This window comes from Scardinius erythrophthalmus (genome assembly GCF_964197995.2).
Source record: "Scardinius erythrophthalmus genome assembly, chromosome: 7".
Classification (NCBI taxonomy): domain Eukaryota; kingdom Metazoa; phylum Chordata; class Actinopteri; order Cypriniformes; family Leuciscidae; genus Scardinius; species Scardinius erythrophthalmus.
The window spans coordinates 26795588-26823411 of record NC_138227.1 but is presented as its reverse complement, the minus strand read 5'-3'; the positions used below and the strand labels follow the sequence as shown (position 1 = coordinate 26823411).

Genomic DNA, 27824 nt, shown 5'->3' with positions numbered 1-27824 from the left:
CTTGGTAAATGGACTTCAATAAGCATTGTGTATCTCCTGGGGGAACAGCATCATTTCTGCCTTGCTACTTGCTCTAAATTTGGTTGACATATAGGAAACTGGGTTTCTAGCTAATTACAAACCAGTGCACCATTTAGAAACACCTTGAAAATTAATTACGTTGACTTCATTTTTTTCCTTTCCTTTCAACTCAATTTTTAAAAGTGACTCGATGAAAAGCACTGTTAAATGGAATGACTTTTAACCTCACTGTTCGTTTAACTTTTGAACAACTCTTACCAGGTAGGTCTCGTTCACCACCTAATGCCAGGCCATCTTTAGTCCACTGCACCATGCCCCGATATCCCACAATCACACAGGGCAAGGTTACTGATTGGCCAGCAACAACTACTTGGTCCTGGGGCTGCTGGGAGAAGTAGGCTGCTTGAGACACTGCAGGAGAAAAAAAAAACGTTGGTTGTTGTTTGATGTTGTAAAATATGTATAATAAGCACGCCATATTCCATTATCTTCTTTGACTTGTTCTTGAAAGAAACACCATAAATGTGAGTGCTGCCACCTAGTGGACCCTGCTGTTAATTAAATTTATATCACACATTGTAAAACTGAAGCATCCTTAAAGGGCACCTATTATGACTCTTTTCACAAGATGTAAAATAAGTCCCTGATGTCCCCAGAGTATGTATGTGAAGTTTTAGCTCAAAATACCCAACAGATCATTTTTTACAGCATGTTTAAATTGTAATTTTTTGGGGCTCAGAAAAACGCTCTGTTTTAGTGTGTGCCCTTTAAATGCAAATTAACTGCTGCTGCACGACCCAGCGGGCGGAGCCTCACGAGCTCGCGCTCAGAGTCAGGACAATCTCATCTGATAATATCAGAACAGAAACTCTCTGTTGCGGTGTTCATTTCGACCAGGAGTCGGACAATAATGCCCACAGAGCCAGAGAATATATGCTGTATGGACATAGAACAAGTATAGTTTAGTTTAATTATGGTTATAACTTATTTGTCATCTGCTTTTATCCACTAATACAAGCCTGCTGTAGCAAAACCCGTCCGAATGATGACTAAAATATACTGACGAGTTCAGTGAAGTTTATTGTACATCACACAAAAGATGAGCGTTAGTTTTACTCCAGAGAATCACAGTAAGAGCTGAATAAACATAGTATAAGAAGTGCGCATTAAAGTCTTATCCATAAACTCTCTCTCTCCCTTTCATTATCAACAACATACACAGCGAAGTACACAAAACACTCGTTACAACCTTTTCAGTGGGTGCTAAATAAACTGGTAAACCTTATATCCGTAAAATGACTCGAAGAGCTGTCATAAAGAGCGCGCTCGCACTTTCATTTCTTCCGTGTCCAGTCACGTTAGGCCTGTTGCTCCGGAGAGTGTAAGCTTGATCACAAACAGTACAGATCCATCCTTGAGTAGCAACGGGAGTAAATGAAGACTGCTATGTTCATTCTTACATCCATCAACAACACACCTCAATCGCTTAGGAGACATTCTTGTCTACAGCTGCTCAAGCGTCGAACAATGGCGGACTCTGTGTCCAGCTCACTCAGGGGCGGGTCTATGCTCAAACTGAAGTGTCAATCAACAGTCGTGGGAGGGGCCTGTGCAATTCTACGTCACATTGCGCCGAATCTGAGAACAGCTCATTCTGAGACAGTGCTTATGATTTATTGAGATTGTAAAAAAAAACACTGGGTGGATTTTTTATCATTCTAGGGTGGTGGTTTTGCTCACACACTTAAAAAGGCATGCCCATAGCATTTATTCTCTTCCAGTCATATTGTGTTTTTCTTTAAATGCAGAAGTGGCACCTTTCTTTGCATCAGTCTGCCTACAAGGCTGGCTCTCTGAAATAGACCAGTAGCTAGTTGGATTACCATGGTAAACTACAGTAAGACTCTCCCTCCTAATGCTGAAGCCTATCTGTCATTTTGCTCTAACCAGTCCACTTTCAGGTCAGTGATTTTGCACAGGGAGAGAGATGGCAAAGCACAGAACACATTAGTGCGATAGTATATTAGCGCTGAATCAGCAAGAGCCATTCCAGCTCGCATTCACCATCTCTCTGCAGCTGGTAATACTCTTCCAGTTACACAATGAAACACAATTTTCCTTGCAGTACCCATGCACTGGGCTCTAGGAACATATTACTCTTTTACACTGATCTAAAACCATTTTGCCTACCCAACACACTCTTTTAATTGAAGTTTCACGACTGGTCACACAGTGTGCTCGGTTTTTTTTTTTTTTTTTTTTTTTTAACCAAGCCCAGTGAGTGGCAACTGATTGATGCAGAAAAGACTAATATTGCATCATCTTCCGGTTGGAAGGAAAAAGGCACAGTCCATAACACATTTTACAACAGTTTGATATTCTGAACTTGGCAAGGGGTCTAGGCGTCAGCTGGTCATGACTTATTTAACTCTTTCCTATGCCCATATGGCAACCTGCATAGAATGACATGGAAAGCAATGCCCCGTTGAGCCAGAGAATCTGTTACTTCTTCCCAGGGTGGGGGAAGTGCTGTTTTTTAGTAAAATTGTTGGTTAAACAATCAAAGGAGCTTTCAGCGTCCCATGAGAGCTATCCGTCGTGGGCTAAGAAAGGCACCTGCCACCGCACTGCCTTCCCTCTATTTTGGCTTTGCTGCTATCTTTCTTTCTCCTTTTTAAACACTTTTTACTCTGTTTTTCCTGCCTGATTTGCATATAAGCTCTCAAGATAAATGTGTCCAGACTAAACAACAAACATCCATCTCTCTCTCACTATTCCAATCACTTTTATATACACACATGGTCTTCTTACACACATTTATGTGTTTCTCCATTGCAAGAGCTTTATGATTGGATCTGGTGCATCATGAGCCCTCTTGAAAGTAGAAAGATGGCAACCAGCCAGAAGTAACTAATCCATTCACATGAGATTTCAGAAAGGGTGAGGGAAGAAAGAGCACAATTTGATGGAGGTTTTAGAAGGGGAGGGCTGTTACTGGTTCTTCAAAAAGAAAAGGACCGTCCCCTGATTTTTTCTGCCTTTCCTTTTCTTTGCCCTTTTATTTCTGTGTGGTTTAAATAGGAGAATAGCGTGCCAGTGGTGGATAAAGAGGGGTCTATTCAGCTGGTGCTAAACCCCTCTGAAACTTCTCTCTTTGGGCCAGGGGTGTTTAAACAGACAGGGTAGGGGGCCCCACCCCAGGGGGGCCAGCAAGATGGTGAAAGGAGGGCAACATACGGTGGCCAGAAACACACTATTGTCCCCTTGTCCCTTGGTTTTAATAGGCCTCTTCATTTCCAATCAATCCTGCTAAATGCAAGTTTAATAGCTTTTCAATAGCGGCTTTCCCCCCCCTGAGGGAGCCCAGGATTTTCTTTCTCCTCCATCCTCTCTCACTCTCTGTTGTTCTCACTCTCTCTCTCTCACTTCATCATTCTCACTGCATTTCTTTGAGCTGAAAAGGGGCTTCCGAGCTTGGCTGACAGAGTTTGGTCAAGACTCAATTATCCACTCCATCAAGGGGTGCAGCAAAGACCATCCACCCCCTAACCTCCTACACAACCCCACACCAGTATTCTCTCTCAAAAACATAAGCTTTCTTTCCCTCCAAGGCAAAGGCCAGTGCAGATTTCAGGTATTTTCAAACTAGCTTTTTTCTCCCACTAGTGCTGACAGTCCTCTTTTCTTCTCTTGAGGATGGACAGGAAAAGAAATAGCAATAAAATGGAAGTATACTTCCTTGTCTTTTTCTTGTACTGTCCCAACCTTTTTACTGGACAGACGCATTAAATAGTAGGTAAAAACACAAATCAAAGTAGCCAAATTTTCAAAAACATGCATCATGCCTGACTCTGCCACCTGCTACCCTAATATCACCCTGTATCCCACAAGTTCCCATTCCCATGGGAACTGTTACTGAGAGGAGGATACCAAATGCTCAGAACTAGTGGTGTCTCTTCCAAAGAGCTACCAAGTTTTTTTGCATCATGATTAAATGAGCTAAATATGAGATCAAAAGTGCTAAATATGACTCTTTTGTCAAAAACAAAACTCTTCTTGACATTATTATTAGCGGCAGTATTTCTAAGCCAAGACTTTAAGTGTATGTTCATATAGAATTGTTTTTTTTTTTTTGTACACTTCTGCCATCCCTGGAGCGCCACTTTTATGAGATATTGAGTCTTTTTACAGATACTGTAATTGTGTTGTGCTTCTGGGATTCTCCTTTTTGCATCAGGTACTGGATGAACATCGATTGCAATTAAAGAATCTTGCCCCAGCATCTAAATGTTTACGAGCGGTGATAATTCATCAGGATGAGCCGATGTTTAAGGGCTTTTGTACATTCAATAGTTCCTCTTTAGACCCCTTACTGAGTTGTGCCTCTGTGCATGTCTTTAATCACTCTCTCACACACAAGACATTCACAGCTTGCATTCAGGCCCATTTACAAGTTATGCACCTGTATCAATGCACGCACTTGGCCTTATGAGCAAAACCAAAAGCATATTTATTACCCTTGCAATGCATGTAGACATTCACACACACAAACCCACACATATAACGAAATGAGTTCACACCACGGGAGTGATTCAGCGCTCTCCAAATCTTGCTCCAAGAGAAGCTCAACAAAATATCACATCTGGTTAATGAGTCATTTCAAATTGGAATAATTCCTCCTTGCTGAATTAGCCAATTCTTTAACGGCATGTTAGCGGCTTAATTACATGAGTTCATTCCTGACAGAGAAGAGAGGGATGAAAGCAGGAAAAGACGAATAAAAAGGAGGAGGTGTTGAGATGAAGAGAAGCAATATAGTTGGAGAGAATTGAACATTTTTATAGGTGGACCCTTTTGAGGATTTCTAAGCTGGTCCTGCTTAGAATGCACTCATGGAAAGAACAAAAACTGATTTTACATTAACAAAAGTTAATATATAAAATATAAAACAGGATAATAAATATGGTACTCACATGAGCAGGTCAGACAAAAGGCTTGGTATTAACATGGCTGTCTGGCTCGTGCAATGTCATTACAATGTACCATAACAAATAAAGAGGTGCGTGGGATAAGACAGAGAAAGCCGTCTCTAAAACCTACGTCGTGATTTGCTCCACAGTGTGTGGCATCTGTGTGTGCCTGTGTGTTTACGCGTTCCCCCTTCCCCTAGTAACAAGGTCATAACACACTTGGCCTGATACACTTTAATCCGGATTTTTTTCAAAATGGAATATCATTTCACGGCACTGGATGGAAGCAGAGAGGAGTGTGTGTTCATGTGGTGGCGTAAATAGGGCAGGCGTACTGTGGGGATTGTGGCTCACATTTAGTTGCTACTTTGACACAGTGACTTTGTCTTTTTTTGTCACATGTTAAGTGCAACTGCAGCTGTGCCTGACTTGATCATGACATATTAAAGAGCTTTGCTTTTTTTCTCTCACTCTCCCCTAGTTTCTCCAGGCTGTTTTTAGAGCCCAGGATGTGTCTGAGGAGAGAGCTATGCACTCTGCCTCACTGGGACGAACGGACGAACAGATGTTAGCAATGATCCCTCTCTGGTCTACCCTCACTAGGGACAGCGGGGAGTCTTGATGGTATTAGTGAAAGTCTATGTTCGTGTGTGTGTGTGGCACTTGGTTTCGCCCCTGGCACAGTTGCAGATAAATCAGAATATTTATCCCATGTCAAGCCATATTTAGCCCTCCCTCAACCTCTTCACTGTTTGTTCTGACAACCCTGATTATAAACAGTGAATATGTTGCAGGAGTGTAATACAGATCACATGGATTCATGATCATGCTAAAAATCTATGTAGATAGATAGATAGATAGATAGATAGATAGATAGATAGATAGATAGATAGATAGATAGATAGATAGATAGATAGATAGATAGATAGATAGATAGATAGATAGATAGATAGATAGATAGATAGATAGATAGATAGATAGATAGATAGATAGTTCAACAAATGCATGTAAGACACATTTGAATACAGATGTTATATCTCAATCCAATTAATTCCATTTTCCTGTCCTGTAAATAATATAAAAGCCACAAAAAAAATAAAAAAATCACTGAAATGTTCAATTCACCCTTACCGTAGCCTGCTGTTCTATTAAGTACAAACACCACCTTAAGCATTGTGCTCATGACTTGTCAAGAGGACAGATTGGAATACAAGACAAAGAAAGGTAAAGGCGTGGATGAGTGCAGAGGAAAAAGAGAAAACTAGTGTGAAAAAGTAACTTGCTGGAAATAAACAGGGCTGGCTAAGAGCGATCCATTGTGCCTGCTTCAGATAAGGCCACTAAACCCAAGCTGGAAAGAGCTGAGCTCCATTCTGCGCCATGGAATTATCCTTTTGTTTGGTGTGGGTAGACTCTCTATTGTTTCATTCGTATTGTGGAGGGTGAGTGTGTTTGTGTGCGTGTGTGTGAAATAGTTTACGCAGATGTGAAGATGTGTTATACCAAAGTCCCTGTAACATTCTCTAGGCTGCATCTCGAAAAGTCTCCCTTGTAAACATAGCCGTCTCCTCTACCTAATGTCCAAACAAACTGAGCCAAGGGCCACTGGTATTTGTTTCTGCGGTTTCAGAACCTGCCACAATTCATTCCTTTTTCTTCTCCTTAGTTCTTGCCTTCCTATTTGCCTGGTTTCATCTTCTGCACCTTATCTACTGCCTAACATTCCAGTCGCATCTTTCTCCCCCTTTCCTTTTTCACTTTCAGTGTTGTTTTCTGTCTAAATTGCAGCCTAACAGCTTTTTAAGAGCTGTTTGCAGGGGTTTAATCCTCCTAGCCTCTTATTCAGTCTGCAGTCTATTGTAAGCATCCTGGCACAGTACGAGACCCTTTTCAGGACGACCATACAGCTCATCCATCCATCACACCTTCTTCCTCTGTCCTTCCCTCTCTTTTTCTAGCCCCTCCAATCCCTTTAGTAAACCCCCACTTTCTCTTTTCCCTCCATCCCTCTCTCTTTTCTCCTGTCAGCCAGGCCTGATCCCCGGCATCAATGCTGAGCAGGGCCCTTTTCACAGTTACATAAGGTGTGACAAATTGTTGATTTGCCTTCTCCATGCCTGTTTCTGCTCCTCTCTCCGCATTCCAGACACCCTGTCCCTTGCTCGCACCCTCCCTATCCCTGCCCTTTCTCTATTTATCAGCATGAAAATTGCAGGGGTTCAAGTCAGCCTGTCGACAGAGAGAGTGAAACGGGGATGATGGGGGGTCTGCAGCGGCAAGAGAAACTGAGAATAGGACATAAGAGCTTCCAGCAGGGGTGGAGAAGGGAAGAACAAGCTTCTGACAGAAAAGAGGACTCAAACAAGCCTATGCTTTTCAGAGGGAATGAAAGAAATCTATAATCAAGCTTCTCACCCTGCAGTTATTTCTCACTCTGTCTTATTCTCTTGTTAGTGGTGCTTGCAGAATTTTTCATACTTAGGGTTAGGGAATTGAACAAGCCCCTAACCTGAAGTATTAAACCGACTATGGACATGAATGATTTATATTTACATTTATTCGTTTTGTAGATGATTTTATTGTGTCTTGAATCATGTGCCTTGTTGAGGATTGTTGTGCTATTACTTTTCTTAATCTTGGCCTGAAACCAGTGGTAACAATGACCACATTGTCAGATTGCGTCATCAGAAGTCCGATAGCTAAATCTTGAAATGAGAATGATACTGAAATATGCGTATGTGTGTGTGTGTGCCGCTCAGGACCTCTGCATGCAGCAGAGGCTTTATCTGTCACACACTCCTCTATGCTGTGCAGCATCTCTGGTGAGCGTCAGAACTTTTCCAAGTGTCATTATTCCAGCGTTCCCATTCTCACTCCCCCACTTCAGAGTCTAAGAACTCTTCTACTCACAGACGGAAAGCTCTCCGTTAGGAACACAAGACGCTGGGAGGAAAAAAAACTAGAGAGGGAAGGAAGAGGGGGAGGATGAGATTGTCTCTACACATCAGCCAACTGTCTTGACAAGATGTTGATTGAGCCAGTCTTGTCATTTCATTCCTGCAGGTCTCCTGGTATTTTCTGGAGATGGGTATTGCTGCTTCTCTTCCTTCTCTCTCTATCTACACTTTATCTACTTTTCATGGCGCCTTTGTCTAATTCTCTCTCTCTCCTATACAGCATGCAACAATCTCTCTTTATCTCTCTCTTACTTGTTCTCTGTTGCTTGGTGTACAGTATGATCTAAGATCTAGAATGCTTTTAAATCATTAGCATTGTGAGCTCTTTGAATAAATGTGTGGGTTGCTGTATGCACCAACACCCCCACAATAATGGAAACATCTACAATTGGAACGCCTCCGATGGGCCTAATTCACTGTGGGAAAAATGAATAAATACAATAAAGACAAATTAATAAATAAATAAACAACGCTTTTATATGCACTCTCATTTCATTCCTCTGGCTGCGAAGTCCGGGTAAACAACACTGAGAAAAAGCAACACTGTAAATATGGCAAGATGATTAAAAATCCATAAAGTCAATGAAAAGATCACTTTTAAACGTGCCCCCCTTACTCGTCTTTGTTGATCACTCTGCCCTGCACTCGCTTTCAAAAGGCAAATGAAATGAAAACTAAGAAATCTAGCACTTATACTGAGCTATTGGGATGCTAGGCTCAATGCCCTGGGGTGTCAATTAATTTAGTCTGGGGATTTGTGGCCTATACTTCCTAATTGAGCCCAGTGGAGGCCCCTGTGGCTCTCTGTGATAGGAGGAAGTGCGTTCTATAATTAATATGTTTTTTTTTTCTCATACTGTCTTTATTATTATTTTTCTTTAATGAGGAAGTGATGTTGTAAATGTATGCATCTCATTAGAGCAAAGAGGGCCATGCACTTTATTGGTCTAAATGCGGAGAGGAAAGGGAAAATAGCTGTAACCTCAGTTGTTAGTGGCATATTGAAGTCTCTGCATGCATGGGATTATGCGTGTTGGAAAATAAAGAGAGATGGGTTCAATGAATACCTTGTTAGGGTTGTTCAATGTGTGTGCTTTTTTTACCGCTTGGAGGTTAATGTGGCGCTGGCAATTCTATTGAAGCTTTCTCTAATTTGATGTTTTTTCCTCTCTCCTCGAAAGAGAGTCTGACCATGGCTAAGGGTTTTTTTTGAAGACCACCAGTTTGTTTGATGTACAAGAGATTTAATTTCTGTTCCATTAGAATTTCCCTTTTCCATAAGAATTTTGCTTTGTTTCTTTCGACACCTATGTGGCGGTGACTTCTATCCGCATCACGTAATAGTATACAATTAAACAAACAGCTCCTTCATCTCTCTAGGAAGGGTGGCATCAGCTGAAACAATGAGCCGCCTCTTCGCCGTTGAAAGAGCTGACCCATGCTCACGGACGGTCTTCAAATCCACCGTGATTAATCGATGTCTTTGGTTTTCACAGTCACCACATTTTGCATTTCCTTCCTCTATCAAGTTAAGGTGGTTGGAAGTTGGGTAGTTTAATTAAAGGCCGTACTGTCTTGTTCATCAGATTAGCCTGGTCTCAAAAGTGTTCTTTTAACATGACTGATGACTAAAACCCTCCAGAACAAAAAATTATGGCTTGGCAAAGGAGGATAGAAAAAGGATTGAAAAAATCTTACCTGCCGACCTCAATACATCCTGGCTTGCTTAGCGCAAAAGAAGAGAGGGAGGGAGGGAGGGAAGAAGGGAAGAAAAAAAGTAATTTCCTGAAACTCCATTTCTTTGGTGGTGATTAGCAAAGAAGCGTAATTAGGCTGAAATGTGAAGTCAGGATTTTTTTTTTTTTTTTTTTTTTGTCTTTACGGATTGAACCACTTCCTCTGGAAAAATCTGGCCCTGATTAATGAATGAATGATTAATGAGGGAACTAATAAATCAATTAATTATTAAGCAAGCACTCTGAACAAGAGAAAAGGGAGGATGAGTAGTTGGAAGAGAGTGTGAAGGGAGCGTTGTTAGGGAAGCCACACACACATCGTCTGAAGAACCTTTAGCTGGGCATAACTGTGGATTCCAGACAACAAGTGTTAGTTTTAGCCAAAAATGTGGCATACTTACATTCGTTTTTACTGATTGGTGACATCGTGTTACAACAAGACAACAAGTTGTAACCCTGAAGCACAGAGGTGGCAAATCTTCTTTCCCCACTTCATCCCTCCTTCCAACTTCCTACACCCTCCCCACTTAACTAGGACACTCTATCAATCTTTGATAATACTTGGCGTGGGCTGTGGCTGCGAGACCAGCGACGGGAGAGTTGAGGCAACACAGCATGGCGTGATGTATGAAATGTGGGCCGTGCCAGTAACAATGATATACTGTAGCGTTTTCCAGTCAAGTTTGACCTTTTTTCCTCCGCTGATATTAATCGCTGCAGCGCCAGAATACATGCCTGATCTATTTCTCCCCCAGGAACCCTGTGCACTTTACAGTGCCGCTCATGCCTCTCCATGTCTTTGCTAAGCTTTCTTTATCTCACTTCCTTCTTTCTTTCGCTAAGACTACCCCCTGTTGAAACGCACCTCACCAGGATGCGCCACCTAACTGTTATTTTATGATTGGATAGGTTTGTTGTGGCCTTTTAAAAAATGTGACATGCCCCTGTAAACCTTCAACTCCCCCGTGCACAAGACCCAGCTTAAACATAAGAGAACTTGCTTTGTGATAGCCAGAGATATAGATCTCTATGCTTTGGCTGTGGCATTATTAGCTGAGCATCTGAGCAAAAGGAATAGACACAGAGCTTTTGAAGAGAGTCTCCTGGGGGCTTTGGAACTGGGCAACCTACAGAAGAACTCGGGGAAAAAAGGGAAGGAGCCTCAAGGCTGTTTGGCAGGATTGTTCCTAGTTAATGTGATGGAAAATGCCAAGTCCCTCTCATGCTCTCTCTTTCTCCTTCTTTCTCTGTCCTCCTCCTTTTCACTATCTTCTTGTTGACTGGTGCTATGCTGCCAGTGTGGAATTGCAGATTTCCCCAGTCTCAATTGAGTGAAAAGGGCTTTGTCCTTCCATTTGGGGAGGATCATTGACCAGAGCTTGGGACATATGGTCCCTGTGTGCTGGTCCCTGCCTAGCATTGCTGAAGAATGTAGTGGGAGGGACACTTGACCTCCCCACTCTTCGTTTAACACCTAGAATGCCTAACCCAGCTAGTGGCGTGATGAACTTAAACACTTCATTGTGTGCTTTTCTTTCGTTAGGGATTTTTTTCCCTGCTGTCATCAGCTCTAAAAGTTAACTGACCATGGGAGGAGTGCTGATAGCGGTGGGCGGGAAGCAATACACAGAAGGACAGATGTGGATGTTTTCACAAATTCTCCTGCTAATAACCCACCCACATGTGTCGCGCCAGCCATGCACCAACGCTCTGTTCTTCCTAGCCTTAAGCTCTGTTTACACCTGATATTAAGATCCATTTGGGGGATCCTATCACAAGTGGTCAGCTGAGACACCTGGTGATAACTTGCATCCAAAATGCAAAGAGAAACAAAAGAAAGTTGTGGATAGATCATCAGTCAGATATATCTTTTCAAAGCCAAATCTCAAAATGTTTTTGGATCCCATTTACACCTCTATTTAGCACTGTCCTGTTTCAAACGGATCCCCCAAAGGATATGCTAATGCCAGGTAAACTGGGCCTTACATTTTCTCTCGCTTCGTCGTTCACTCTTTATCTATTCTAAAACAACTCGCAAATAAATTTCTTATTTTGCATACGCACTCCTTATTCTTTTATGATTTAACACATACAAATACACACTCTGTTTGGCTGGACAGTTAAGCAGACAGCAGTAATAGATGGACGCTGTCTGGTTGTGGCAGTATCTCTAATGCCCAGGCCCATATTGGAATGTCTCAGCGTGTTTTCCTGTGATAAGGCTTTTAATTAAGTGTCTAACAAGGACGTCTGGGGGTGTCCATCGAAGGGACATGGCCACCTGTGTACAAGACCATTATCCAGAGAGACAGAGGGAGAGAAAGAGAAGAAAGAGTCTGTGTGTGAGAGAGAATGAAAGATAGGCAAAAGAAGAGAAATTCAGAGAGAGATGAACAAAGCCACACACATACATACTGACTTTCCACTCTGTAGGAATCTAATTCCCTGTATGTTCATGATTAGGACACCAACAGATCCAAATCATGATTTAAACACCAGATGCCATGACTGCTTACATAAACAAAACTTTATTAGCAGATAAGGGTCAGTTTCTGGGCTACTTCAGAGGCTGGTAAACAAGTGAGGTATGTGTCCTTAATTCATTACTCCTGTTCTAAAGTACTTTTTCTAGTTAAAATTACACTTATGGCAGTCATTGTTGGTGTGGCCACTTTCGTCCCTGTGCCCCCTCACTTCTGGTTGAACAACCAAATTCAAATATTCAAACTACAATTTTTATTATGATTTCTGAAACTAGTGTAAATGTAAGCCAGTTCTATGATAGTTTCACAGGTTCCCCAAGGACTGGCTCCAGCATCAGCACCATTTCATGTACAAAAGGGTACATAAGGTGTCGCTATCGATCATTACAACATCTAGATAATCTGGAGATTGCTTGCCTGCAGCTCGGCAGTGTTCCAATGCCGTCTTTACAGGATATGGGTTTGGATCTTAGGAAGCTCAAATCAATTTCTATAGATTTAGATTTTTTTTTTTTTTTTTTTTTTTTTTTAAGAAAAGAATAATTTAGCTCTTGGAGACTGAATGAAATAGAAAAAGAAAGGGTGTCACCCCAAAAGAGATAAATAGAGGGGGGAAATTTTGATCTGAAAATGTGAATGAATGCATACTCCACATAACCTATTATAATTCAACAGACATAAAATTGTTTTTTCAATTGTCCCTGATGAATAACTTCACTGTTTTTTTTTTTCTGCTTTTTGCTGGCCAATCTGTTCCACCTCCTCTTGTCCACTCTCATCCCCCCATCCAAAGAAACCACTCAATCTTACTTCTGTAGGGAGGCCTCCTTTAAATCTTAATTAAAACCAACTCCAAAAGCCCATCTCCTCCCAGGGGCAAGCTTGAAATCAGCTTAGAACAATCAAGCTTACGGATTAGGTTCCATGGGAAATGAGGAAAAGAAAAGGAAAGAGAGAGACACAACACAAAGAATAGGAAGATGAGGTAAAAGAGTCCCCCCCCCCCCTTCTCTCAGGCTAGCGACTAGAGTCCAGTCTTGACCTATCGACCCCACTTTCTTGCAAGATTAAGCTGCTAGCGATGCTCCTAGAGAAGGTAAACATAGGTTAGGAACAATGGCCACCAGGCGAGATCCTTATTGGATTTTAATTAAGTGCCAGTAGAAAGTGTTAAAGAAGGACAATGGGACGCAGAGGGGCTCCAGTGTTCACAAACCCATACAGCACATTTCTCATGCTTCACATTTTTTCATGCACTTTTTCTTTTTTGTGTGACCCTTGCTCCAACTACCCACCTTTTCTTTTTCAGACAAAAAAAAGCTCCTTAGCCTGTTTGCCCGCTCGTTCACATTGTGAGAACAACAAACAGGTTTTCACTCCCGCTCCTTAGAGAACTATTCGTCACCCGCCTCGTTTCACCACGATCCCAGGTTATCGCTCTTGGGCTCCCTCTCTCTCTTAACAAGGTGAAACGAAACTCGGTCCCCTGAGGAGGCAGTGCCAGTGATAAGGTTAAAATGGGCCGAAAAAATGGAGGCGATTATTTGATATTGGACAGATTGAATTATCTAGATTGAGAGTGCAAGAGAGGAGGGGATGCTAGTTTGGCTCCGAGAGCAAAAAGAAATATAGTGTGAGGGAGAGAGGGAAAGAAAGGAAGAGTGTTGGACAGAATAATTTTTCTCCAGCATTGCCATTTGTGCCAATGAGGACCAGCCTGATATTAATGACCACTCACCTCTCGACCAATGGAGGAGTTTTTACCTCTTAAGGGGCAGATTGTGAACGGTGCAGAGTAGGCTGTTAATTTGACAGAGAGCAAGTCAGCCCATGCTAGATTTGTGAAGACTGAGAGAACTCTATACAAAGACTGAGAAATCCCTATACATTCATTGGACTTTCTGGTGTTCTATCTATGAGATCTATAAGGTTCTACAACTACTAATTATACTGCTTACTAATGAAAATAGAAAAAGATTGAACATAGAAAAAAATCCAAATACACATAAACACCATGCGCCTGGCCAGAGGCAGGCCATCATCACCTCAGCAGGCACCAAAAGAGAGCTGTTAATTGGTGTGAAAACACACACACTGACTTGTGTTGTGGGTATTCGATGAAGCTGGCACTTGTTAACAGGATACACTGAATCACTGGGAGAGATAGAGTCAAAACGGAGAGTGTTTTTGAGAGGAGAGACCCCACCTACTGCTAATATTTGTGATTTCTTAGCTTGGATCTAAGGAATAGGGCTAATGAGTTTGTCCCACTTTAAACTATAGTGCTTTTTAAAAATCAGTGATGGCATCAGATTCAAACTCGCAGGAAATTTCCACTGACAAATAACTACACTTCACACCTTCATGCTGACATGCCTATAGTACACCTTTGTACAATATAAACTGAATATAAAAAGAAAAACCACGCTATATTTTTCCCTACCGAGTTGAATCTGATTCACTTTTTATACTTAAGTGAGTCCATTAATAACATTAGCAAAACAAAAGAGGTTTCGCACCAAGCTACTGCGTCACACTGGGACAAAAGGCTGAGCCTTTTAAGGTTCCGCTTGACAATTCAAGACTCTTTCACGGTGAGTTTGTACCATAGATTTTTCAAATGCCTGGTAAATGAGTGAAAGCTTGCAGCATAAGGACTGTTACAGGGCTAATCACTAGCATGGATGATCTCTGAACCTTCCTGTGGCTCTGTTGAAAGGGGGTTTGTGTTGGCCTCTTTGCCACTATGTTACTGATCAGTCTGCTTAAGTAGCTTGTGATTGAGGGAGTCCATTAGAAGCCTATCCATCACCTCTTCCCAACAAGCTGAGTGAAAAGTGATGACATCAGACACTCCCCTGCACCAGTATCTAAGCTTACACATGTCCACATTCATCAGAATAGTGCCATTTTCACCTTTTTATAAAACAAATAGTTCAAATTCCAAATTCAAATTGACCCTTTGTCAAGCTCTGCCCATCTTGGTTACGGTTGCTAAAAAATCCCATATGAATAAACTGGGGAGTTTTGTGAATTTTGTATACTTCCAGTAGAATGTGCTCATAAAGAGGTAAAAGTTTTTACACAATTTAGGAACTGTGACATTGCAAAACCTTTTTTCGGTTATTTTTTCTTTAAAGAAAACTTAAAATTACAAAAAAAAACCTGCAAATCAGAACAGAGACAAATGCTTCTTACAGTCAGCCAAGAAGAAAAGGCTCATTTGATCATGATTACAACTGATAACATCAGTTTAAGTGAACAGAACACATTTACTGCGGTACTGTGAGCTCTTAAATTACTATCACACCACAATGACCTGAATCAATATGTAAAATTATGTTAAAAGAAAAGAATGCAAATTAGTATCATTAATTTACCTCTGAGCAAATGGAGGTGTTCGTATAGATATTCTACACAGTTAATTGATAATTAGAGCTGGCGCATTGTTCAGTCCACAGTATATACTACTCCAGATCCATTAAAAAAAATTGTAAAACAGACAAAGTTGGCCCAGCAACATTACCGTATACCAGAACATGTTCATTTATATTAATATGATTAAAAACTACTTATTGAACAGTGTCTCCAAAGCACACTTTTTGCTTCTTTTTTTTTGGCCATTCTAGTAGTACAAAGCTCAAAAGAGGCTCTGAAAAAATATTCCCACAAATTCCTCTGCCTGTGAAATCCTTTCATATCTAAACAAGCTTTCTCAAAGCTGCAGCTCCACCAAAACTCAACAAAACATTGACTTTGGAAGCGAGATGTCAGTATCATATGAAAATCTTACACATTTGTGCCCTGTTTTCTAGGGGGGCTTCATAAATCATCACTAAATCTCCTCGCAGTGGGATGCAGCTCATAGAGAAAGCTGAACCCGTATCTTCAGGCAGGAGAGGATCTCGCTTCGCCTGCTGCTGGAAGTGAGAAGAAGCTATAGAAGTGCAGTTCCAACAGGAACACGCTCCTCATTCTTTCACCTGCTCTGAGGTGGCTCTGTTTGGGAATGCTTGAAACCAAGCAGCCTGCTGCATACAAAGCCAGTCTGGAGCCCAGAGCTAGAAGACCTGCTGTGTCCTCCAAAACCAATGCATCTTTTTCTCAGCATACTGGTGAAGCTGTTTTTGTCACACACCAGTAATATACACAATCCATTCGAGAAGAAAGCTTAAACAAGTGACTTGAGGTAAAGTACCAAACGGATTGCATTTTCCTGCTTTCTCCTTCTCTCTTCCACCCATGAACCAACCCACACTTCCTTGCCTGCTTGATGGCTTTTCTTATTTATGTATTTGTCCTATACTATTATGCTGTTCCTAAGGGTGGCATGCAATTTTGCCCCGTGTCTGAAAAAAACTAACAAAAAACATGGATGACAGCACAGGATACAAATAAGGCTCCAGCTCACACTGCATCATGGATACTTTCCTGAAAAGATTAGCAAATTTGCTTACCAAGATGAATTTTAGATCATGTGTTGGTCTATCAGCATCGCTAGCCAAGTTTGCTTGTGAACAACATAGTTAAATATATAGACACCACATTCACTGAAACTCGTGCTAGTCTAAGCTGGTCTTTTCAGTGGGACTATGGAGCCCATTTTGTTCTAATCTGCATAATAGGCATACTTATGCATGCAAATGCACAAAAAATATCACTTTGTGCTGCGGCTGGGTAAAGTTCTAAAAAGCTCAGCCAGTGTAAGCATATCACTTTTTTAGACTTCATTTGTCCATACAGACTCATTATTCACTCCAAGAGACATTATGTTTAGCTAGCAACTTTTCTTTCTTTGTCTCTCTTTGTTCCTTGTTCCCTTTGTCTTCTATCTCACTTCCTCCCTCTCCTATTTATCTCTGTCCTTATCTGTGAGTGACAAGCACCCCACACCAGTGTTTACAGCAAGCCAGAACCAGGGAGAGAATTTCAAAAGTAAACAGCCAATATCCTGCACAACAACGCTGAGGTAGCTCTTTTCAGTGTGTATCGTGTACCTGTCCCTGTGTGTGTGTGTGTGTGTGAACTTCCTCTTCAACTCCGCAGAGAACGGTAGAGTTTGGATGCCTCACCCAGACAATAGTCACAGACCATTAGAGGTTTCTCTGTCTTTCTCCGTGCAGGGTTTGGCGCTGTAATCCGTTACAGCCCTCCCACAGCAGTAGAGCGGCTGGAATGCATCAATCAGGAAGGTCCAGGGGCACTGCCTGACATTACCTCATCGTCTGAAAGAGGCTGTGTATCAAATTCAACCCATCAACACCCCCCCCCCATCCCTTTCATTCACCCAGCTCTGGCCAACCTGTGCATTCAAAGCTTGTCTGCTTTGTGACGGCTTCATCATTGCCCCCAGGTGTCCAAGTGCCCTATCCAGCCTCCTGTGTCAGACACTCACCTTTTCATCTGGTATGTCTTTGTTACTATGTTTCCTACTTTTAAACTGGGAGAACAGATGAAGGGGTTCCTTCACACCAGTACAAGGATATCCATTACCTTCAGAGCTAAGATGCTGGAAGTTAATCTGTTTGACCCCCCTCTTTCCTCTCTTCACTTTCTGCCTTGGCACACCATTTTATCAAGCTGCATGAACCCCTAAGCCTTCCACACCTTGGCTAAACGGTTCTCTCACTTTCTTTACCACCATCTTCTCTACCTTCCGAATCATTTGATCGCCCGTTCTTTTTTTCCAAAGGCACTGGCTTGTTTCAGATAACTTTGGATCGCTCGATAAAATTACCATGTTTGGACACATGAGTGACGGCGGAAAGCTTGTTTGACGCGCCTTGACTGACACCCCTCGCTTGATAGCAAATTGGCCAGCTTCTCCTTCGACCTCCCACTGTGGCATTCAAAGCCAAGCCGTAATATCCCAGCAATCAAGAAACAGCAAGAGAAATAAGACGATTGGGAAAGAGAGAAGGAAAGACATATATGCTTTTCTCAATTTCTTGCCCAGCTGTCTGAAAACTAAACAGAGATGCCTTTCACCCTGATGTGGTGGGGGAGCTTGAGTAAGGTCTTCTCTCCGGTGTGGAGTATTATGGTTAACGGTCGGGCTCACAATCACAATATTTGCGCGTACATTCCACTGGGGTTTCCAGAGGAAGAACTATTTGGTTAAGGGATGTGAGTGTGTGCGCGACAGAGAAAGAGAGACAGACGGATAGAGAGAATGAGCTCGCAAATAGCTGATAATGAGGGTATTCCTGTCTGCATGACAGTCTTTATGCCAAAGACTCAAGTAGGGCTGAGTTCTGATCTGAGATCTGATTTAATATGATGCTGTCTTACAATGGAAGCAGGTATAAGATCCTATCCTGATACAGAATCTAGGCAGCATTAATGGAACTGAAATCAGTGACCTACTAGTGCAGGGGTGTCAAAAACACTTACTACACTTGTTATATTGTATGAAATATAATTCTGTTTTAGTTAAAACAGGACAGAAAAGCTTTAATTTGTTGTGCTGGATGCTATGGCGAACGTCTTAAAGTGTCAGTTTGTGCTTTATTCTAGACTTTATTAGCTCAAAAAATGTTTAACAAATACAAACTGGCCTGCACAATGTGACTGTCAATATCAGTGTTTTAACTGAATATATAGGGAATCAGGGGTAAAGTTAGATCCTGATGCATCACATGTAATAGTATAATCAGACTGTGGCTTTTTTGAGAGCTTTTCTGTCTCTCTCAGGCACACAATGTCTTCTGTGATGGAGTAATCATTAATTAAATAGTCAGACTTTGACTAATCACCATACAAAGGCCATGTAGCTTTAACCACCAGACACTCATTTCAGCTGCCCCTCTGGCACAACCTTCAACTGTGTGTCTGTGACAGAAAAACAATCAATTACTGTTAGCTGTCAGTCCATCTGAACTTCCATGACTCATTCTTTAATGTATGCATGAATCCATAACTATAACAAACGCAAATCCCAGAACAGATAAGTAATAAAGGAGCATAATTTCAAATCTAGCTCAATGATTTGCAGTACAACATTTTTCCCCAAACGTAAACACAAAAATCTAATATTCAATAAATAAGCAGACAGATAAAATTAATGAACAGTTTTATCGCAGAATTGGATTTTCCCACCGCAGAAAACATCCTCTCCTATCAGGGCTATCTTTAAGGCCGGGCTTAGGGATCTTGGCCCGAGAGGATAATTTGAGCCCAGATATTGCAGCAACATGGAAGATAAATTTCAATTTACTGTTGCTTCCTGTGTCACAGCAAGAGATATGAAATTTTTGCTTGGAGGACAGGAGGTGATCGTAAAATAGAAGCCAATGTGCGCTCTACCAAAGCCCAGCTCATTCTACACACGCCTGTGTCAAAACACTTCCTTGCTTCTGTTCGTACCAAATTGTGATACATTTCCCCTAGTAACGAGTGACACTTTTCGCATTTTGGGAGAAAAAAAATGCAAGCAAAGTGCTTCTTAAAATAGGAAATGAGTGTTTGAAATTGTGTCTTTCCTTAGGCATTGTTTTAATGATTTTCTCCAAATTAACTCAGGCTCCCCAGCCTCACCCCTTTGTGATCTCAGCAGTAAACACCCTCTTTTTTCCCCTGTATGCAAATATCAGTGATTATCTGACCCTATTGCCTACTGTATCTCATCATCAGAATAAACATCCCCAGAGATGTGGATACATGAGATAAAATTTCAATCTAGGAGTCACTCTCAGCCTTGAAAAACAAACTGTCCATTTTAATGTAACTGAAGACCCCCGATGATATAATTGCTCTCTTTTTCATTTTCTCCTCCAGAGGAAGAAGTCAGCACAATTCCTCTTTGTCCACTCACTCGTCTTTCCGCCCAAGGAAAATGAGGTGAGGATGTGGGTGGATGGAGACGAGGTTAGAGGAAGAGAGAGGCTGAAAAAACAATGGAGATGGAGGAGATGGCCTTGTCCCAGAGTGAGGAACAACTGGCCACCTATCCTCTAGGCTCTGCCATTAGCCGCGCGGGCTGGAGACGCTGAGAGCTGATAACAAATGCCCCCCTGAACGCAATGCCAAGTTCTTTATCTATGTGCTCCTGCATGGGCAAGCAGATTACAGCCGTTCCCTCCAAAACCTTCTCATTTGCTTTCTCTATTCCACTAATTCACCTAAATATCTTTCTGTGTGTGCCTCTGTCTGTTGGGGGGGTTGGGTGCTGCGGAAAAACGTGGGTGAGGGTCGCTGTCTTGTGTCTGTGAAAGATAATTAGACAATACGGCTGTGTGTTGCAGAAAACAGAGAGAGCCATTGTTTCAGAGCCCCCCCCCCCACCCCCCAACCTAACAGCTGTACGTGTCATCAGGAGCACGGTTTGAACGTTATGATGGGCAAATGGGGGCGCGGGAAAAAATGAAAAACAAGGAGTTGTGGTCTTTTCTCCACAGGAGGTACTATAAAAGTTAACTTACGGATTTCTGTTTACCTGCAACAAGGGTTTTCTTTTCTTTTCATTTTTTACTGTAAAGAGAAGGTATAGCATTATCCTGGTCTCCTAAGTCCTATTCACAAGCTTGAATGTCATTCAGTCCCAGCAACACATATAAAATTCCTATGCTAGAATGTTGTCTTGGGAGAAAATCTCGCGATTTGCTCTCTGCTGTAAACAAAACTGACCTTTATGTTGAATTTGTCTCCGAGCGCCAACATCTCCCTGTAAAAGAGCCCAGAGCACTCAGCCGCTCGCAGCCAGTCCATCTCACTCCGTTCTGCAGAGTGCAAGCGCATCAAAGCAGGCCAAAACTCATCCATATCTATGCCATACGAGCGTCTCCTAAATAATGCAGCAGTCTTCCCGCACCAGACAGATTCTGCTGCATCGGCGCTATTGTGAATCGTGTGTCACTTACTCCCTCTAACTCGAGCGCACACACACTTATCACTAAACTTCCTCGCCTTCCAACTTTGCTAGTCCTTTTCAATAAGGAAAAACAGGTAAAGAATAGAAGCCCATTTCTCCCTCAGAGTTTTAAAAAAGTCACAATGTGACTCGTAATTAAAAATTTTATCTTACAATTTCCACTTTATTTCTTGGAATTATGACTTTATATATTTTATAATTGCATCTTTTTTTTCTAAGAACTGTCACATTGTTTCTCATAATTGTGACTTTGTATCTCACAATGTGACTTTATTTCTTATTTTTAAACTTTGTCACATTTACTCTGTTATTTTTTACTCTGATTACTCTGAGGTGAAAACAGGCTTCCACAGGAAAGAAAAAGCAAGTGAAGCGAGAAGAAAACAGAAAAAATACGAGATTCATTCTCTGTATTATAACCTCTACATTTTATGTTCTGCTTTTCCAATCTTTACACTAGATGCAGCTTATCCGACACCTTCCCTAACACAGACACACAACCTCATATTACACCCCTTTACATACAGTACAGTACAAACATTAAGCCTCTTAACAATACAGACACGTACATAAAAAAGTCATTTTCAGTCCCTATAAGGTCTCCTAAGACATTCAGCTCATGCATAATACAAAAAGCTCCTAAAACAAACCCAGAAGGCCAGAAATACCACCTCACAACCCCACTCAATCTAAGCGCCCAGCAGTCCCCATCACTAATGGGAGGCCCTTTGTGCAGGTCAAACTATCTGTCCCTCTAATGGAGAAAGCTAAAACACCAAGACAAGACTGCAGATATGCAATGCTGTTGGTTGAAGTGTTTACATGTGTGCGGCTGAGTCTGAAACCCAAGCCAGCTAGATGCCTTGCAGCCCAGTCAGTCAATAACTTAACAGACAGCAGATTTGTATGAAGGCACCGACTCCAGAAACTGGTTTCAGACAGGCTTCCGAAGCACCATAATGACGCCTAATGATCTAGAACAAATTCGAGTGAGTCTTAGACTAAGTATTTAAAGATTGTAATTATTGCTCAGTAGACATTTATGAATAGACTTTTTCAACACCACACACACATAGGATTGTAGGATATCACAGATATCAAAGTACTGCCTTTAAAAACTGAGCTGCTGAAGTTATGTTACACAATTAATAGATTTAATATGCCATACCACCATTATAAATTAAATAGTCAATTTATTAAATCATATAACTGATGATCAACCCTACAGAGTGGGAAAGAAATAAAGTATGTGAATGAGAGTGTGTGTTGGGGATTTAAAATGATAAAATAAAATTAATAAAATAATAATGCACAAAGGGACAGTCAGTTATGTATTTCTTTTGCTCTTTACAAGGCAAAATGACTAGGGAGGAAGGAAGCAGTAGGCAAAAGTTTTATGATCTTAACACACTTCCTTTGAACGCTGCCTTCTGGGACTTGCCAACCCCACGCCAAAGTTTTTTTTTTTTAAAGTGCTGGAGAATACTTGGAATACTGATGGCACAGTGCAGCATAATTCCACTGGGAGACTGAGGGGCATTCCGAGAAAGCAAATTATGGCTGGGAGAAAGAAGCGGCGGAGCTTTGTTAAGGGCATGCACATGAATATCTGGCACTAGGGGCTGGTCTCTTCAAGACTCTGTCATGTTCTCTGCTTCAATCCCCTGCTCTTTTCTACTAGTTCTGAGCCTTCGTGTTGTCAGACACTCTGAAATCGTGTGTTTGTGTGAAAGAGAGAGAGAAAGAAAGAAAGACAGATAAGACAAACAAGAGAGAGACCAAGAGATAAAGGAGATGTGTGTTTGCACCTACGTTGGGGTGTGTATATATATCTGGGTGAGTGTGTAAGGGAGCATGTGTGTTTATGTGAAGCAGGACAATCTTTCTCTCGCTGCGCTATCTATCCATGAGCCATTATTCAGAGACGGAGCTGGTGAGTCAGATGCGAGCTGGTGGTGGTTTTTCAGAGTGTGGCGTGCTGCTTGTTTAGATGTCAGGTGAGATGAGTGGTTCAGGCCGTCCGGGAGCCTCTCTGCTCCTCCCAAAGCAGCTGCCACCAGTCTGTCAAAGAATTGCTCTGCTACATCCTATTCTTCCCTCTCCCCCCTCCTTCTGTCTTACTTACACACCCACTTAATAATGAGAAAAACATCTAGAGTGCAGCCAGGGTCACATTTCCCCCTTTAACGGGCTAGAAAGTCCACATAAAAAGCTCAGTATGCTACTCGACTATCTGACAACATATCCTAAAGTTAACCTGTTATTGAGCAAAATTCAAACTCGACTGAAGCATATTCTACTCTTATGCCCATGTATAATTATTACAAATTTAGAGCCTATTTGCGAACCAGGCATGCATATTTCTGTCTAATATATATTTTCCCTCCAAATTTGTGAAGGTGCTAGGCATTTATATTCAACATTTAAATTTAATAACCGCCTCCATCCGTGTCAATACGGCGGCCTCATTTATCAAAGAGACAGACAGAAAGCGCAGCTTAACCACCAATAAACATTTGTTTTTAATTCCGTTTACTGGAGCGCCGACCGAAAGCGCTTTGCCTCGCTTGCAGTTACGCCGTTAATTGGGAGAAGAAACACTTTTGGATCTGAGAGGGCCGGGGGATTTTGAAGCCTTTATCTCGAGCTGAATCAAAGCCGGCGTTAATAATACACCCAATGAATAAAATATTTGTTAAAAGGCGTGGAAACAACAGACTCGTGGTAAAAATAGGCCAGGCTCGAGGATGCTGTACTTCTCCGCAAATGAATCAACCTCTCTCAATCAAAGCACACAGAATATGCAAAATACAGCGCCGCCTTTGGTGTAAAATAAACAGCACAAACTCGAATACAGCTCACAACAACTATGCTACTTAGGTGGACAGAGTACTTAGCTCTTAAAACAAACCTTGTAGATTGTGCACAGATGGACTTTTTATTTTATTTTTACTAGTTTGCAAAGAATTCAAATTCCATGTTGACATGCATTTTTATCACTTTGCAGACTTTAATGATTCTCTAAACAAATACTTTTGAGAAAATAAGTATTTGAGGGTAAATGTAATCTCAGATTTTAACCAAATTTAACAACAGAAATAAATGCATTTTGTTTCAAACCTGTATGAATTTCTTTCTTCTGCTGAACACAAAGTAAGATATTTTGAAGAATGTTGGTAACCAGACAGTTGATGGACCCCAATGACTTCCATAGAAGGAAACACAATAGCCTACTATGGAAGTCAATGGTAGCCTGCATCAACTGTTTGGTTACCGAAATTCTTCCTTTGTGTTCAGCAGAAGAAAAAATTCATACAGATGAAACAACTTGAGGGTGAGTAGCCTAAATGATGACAGAATTTTCATTGAACTATTATTTTAAATCCTACGGACCCAGGGGCGTAGTTTGTGGGGGGTTGGGGGGGAGATAACCCCCCCAATATTTAAATCTATGCATTACAACCCCCCCGATATTTATACCATGATCACATGAAAAATATGCAGACCCAAACTTCAACCCCCCCAATGTTCAAACCAAATCTACACCCTTGTACGGACCTAAGAACATGTTAAAATAACACTTCTTGGCTCATTTCGAGTATGACACGACAAGTAGACTAATAACAATAAACAGATTAGCCAGACTGATTCCGCTAAAACGTGATTCACTAAAGAACCGGCTCAATACAGTTATTTGTTCGAAAATCAAGAAACATTTGTCACGCTGTATTTTTGTAATTCACACAAATGAACCGACTCATAAGAGTCGTTAAATTGAAAATCAAACTGTACTGGTAATGCTGCATGCTTGTGATTCGCTAAAACGAACCGGTTCGTAAGAATCATCTCGGGAATCGAACTACACGTTGTTTATGACTCACTAAAAAGAACCTATTCATGAGAGTCATTCGTTAGGGGATCGGACTGCACTCATCGCGCTGTCAGTGTATAGTAAGACATTCCGTCCGTATCGGCGGTAAAAGCATGTTCGAGAACGTTAAAAGAATCGAAAGTCATAAAAAAAAAAATTCGATTCCAGCATTTTAAAGAATGGAACCAGTCCGTTCCAAACCCTATCTGCAGCGCTGCTATCAGAAACAAAGAGGCAGAGCACTGAGTGCAGCAAGCGATAGTCAGCTCATTCACGCTCACAACATATCAGGATAGCGTCAGATGCCCACGGCCACTACAACATAAAGTACAAAATAATGAATAAATCAACACAGCGACGAGCATAATCTTTCAGATCGCGCGCATTCCCGGCTCCCCTTAGACTGCATTGAGAAATGTCGCACCTCTGCCCGCCACCATTTATATTTATTTAATGCTGTTAAATTATTCTGTTTGAGAGAGGAGATTGTGCCTTCCTCATGGCGTTGGCTGTGAAATTATTAAGAGGTGTTTCTGTTTTGGAGACTGTCATCAGCACATCTCCAGTGCATTAGACCTCTGTGGCTTTTAACACACTTTCCAAAACCCAGAGGGGTGTTAGCTGATAGCCATTATCGTGGTCACACCTGGTTCGTTCTTTCTTCAACTTTTCTCTTAAGTCGGCTAGACGATCTCAGTAAATGGGGCACTGAATATATCAACCTCAAGTCAACATCTGTCATGTACAAAACAGCATCAGCCATGTACAGTAATGCATTAGTCAGAAACGCAGCCACTTGTTCCATTGTAGGCTACTGAATGATGTTTTTAGCGATTGCAGCGAACAAAAAAGTTCCCAAAGCGCATCTATTCTATCCCTTACATAGGCTTTAAAAACACTTTTGAACGATCAAGTTATTTATGTGCCAGAGTAGTTCTACATATCCACAGACAACAGGTGTATAGCTATAGCCTAACTAGAATGTGCAAAACATAAACTGCAACACTTAGTTAAAAAAAAAAAAAAAAAAAAAAACATGGTCATGGATGTAGCCTACCGTTATTAAGTACTTTGCAGTATCACGCGTATTTCAGTATTATGTTATGTACCATAATGCCATCACTGTGCACTGCTGAAGTAATCTTCTGTAAGAATACAGAGAGCTGTAGCCTACAGCTGCATTATGCTGGGGTACACGCCTGTATTGGACAAGTTTAATTTCCAAATGAGCCTTGTTTCCATTTGGCGCAGTGCCACTCGCCCAACATATCGCCAGGGTCTTACTACGACCTCATATGTCACAAAATGCAATTATGACACAACTAAAACGACTGCGTTAACTTCAAAGCGGAGCGCGCTGAGATATAGATAATCGCGTTATGATTAGGTTGACGCAGCGATACAGAGTACGCAAACAACCGATTTGATCATTACAATAGTTAGGCTACTGAACTATAACAAAATGTCTTACCTGTTCCTAAAAGGCACAATGCGATGTAAAACACCAGCATCTTTCCGGAGTCTTCAACACTTGTCCTGCAGTCCAGACTAAACGTGTGCGCACGAAAGCTCCGATTGGACTGACTGTGGAAGCTTTTCTGGTCCTCGCCCTCCTCTTGAATACGGTAAAAAAAAAAAAAATGTAAAAATCAACGGCAGATTATGTTAACCTCAGCTCGGAGAGCTGAAAGTCTCTACTGCCATCCGAACACAGTCTATGCATCAATGCGTGTTGGCTCTTTAAAGTTTAGAACTTTCTTTAGATCGTTTCCATGTATTTCCCTACTATTTTTTGGTTCAGATCAAGTTGATTTAATGGGTAGGTCTTGCATCAATCCAAGAACTTGGAGTAAATCCTCCGTATAGGTGATAGAAAAATCTCCGTTTCTCGTGATCAGCGGGGCTCCTCCGCTCGCCTGTGCAACTGAGCGCGTTTCAGCACCACAAGCTCTGTAGCGCACATGAACGCAGGCTCCTCTTGCGCACAGTATCCTCCGCACTGCTCTGCTCGCTCCGCACTCTCTTGTTATGCAGCGGCAAGGCGAGGATGCGATCCGCACTGACTGTCGTACTACTGACTGGATGATGGCGCGATGAATAAGACAGGCGCTTTTTTTTTCTTTTTTTTTGACTGGGGAACATCGAGTTTGAGAATGAAGTAATTCTCAGTCCACAGGGACAGCCGTTGGCCTACGCCCCCCGGGTCCTGCGATTGGTTAAGGGTTTAAACTGGGGGTGACTTGCAGTTGGGGGGGTGTTTGGTTGTTAAACAACAGGGGGTGCTTGGTTATGCGCGCCTCTGAATGAATAAACTGCTGGGGAAAGTAAACAGGTGTGCCCCGGAGCAAACAAGAGTCTACGGAACAGATGATCTTAATGGCGTTTCTTTAAATAATGACTCAATATAGCCTATGTGCAATGTGATTTAAAAAAATATATCAATGGAACGTATTCATAGCTAATAATCTTATTTATCAGTTTATTTATACTTTATGGATTCGGTCTATATGCCCCACATATGCACAGCATGGAAGGGAGACTTGCAAATATGTTCCATTTTATTTGATTTTTTTTTTTTTTTATTCCTTATGAATAAATTTAAACTAAACAAAAAGATTTATCGTATACTATTTATGAAACCACAAAGCTGAAAAAGTGAGTATGCACAAAATAAGGTTAATTGTTATTATTTCCCAAGGCGAAAAGTAGCTTATGTAACCATGCCTTCTGGTTGTATGGTCTCAAAACGAAATATCATAGCGTCATCATATTCACGTGCTGCTTGATAGTGATTGGTTAAACAGCTGACTCAGCTGCAAATACTGAAATAAACTGCAAAAGAACCAATGGTGAATTTCCTTGACGTGTCAATCAAAATTGCGTTATTTGCATGGGCTTTGTATCACACATAAACAAA

The 27824-nt window shown here is 41.5% G+C and overlaps 1 protein-coding gene across 1 annotated transcript in view; it reads right to left on the bottom strand.

Annotated features, from left to right (window-relative positions):
- Positions 1 to 27040, bottom strand: part of kirrel3l (kirre like nephrin family adhesion molecule 3, like) — a 42814-nt gene extending 15774 nt beyond the window's left edge. Inside the window, exons 1-2 of the mRNA XM_081371664.1 lie at positions 26379 to 27040; positions 280 to 432 (exon numbers count right to left, since the gene is read on the bottom strand). Of these exons, the coding sequence (XP_081227790.1) occupies positions 280 to 432; positions 26379 to 26418 (193 nt within the window). The 5' untranslated portion in view covers positions 26419 to 27040. The remainder of the gene's footprint in view (positions 1 to 279; positions 433 to 26378) is intronic.
- Between the last annotated feature and the right edge of the window lie 784 nt (positions 27041 to 27824).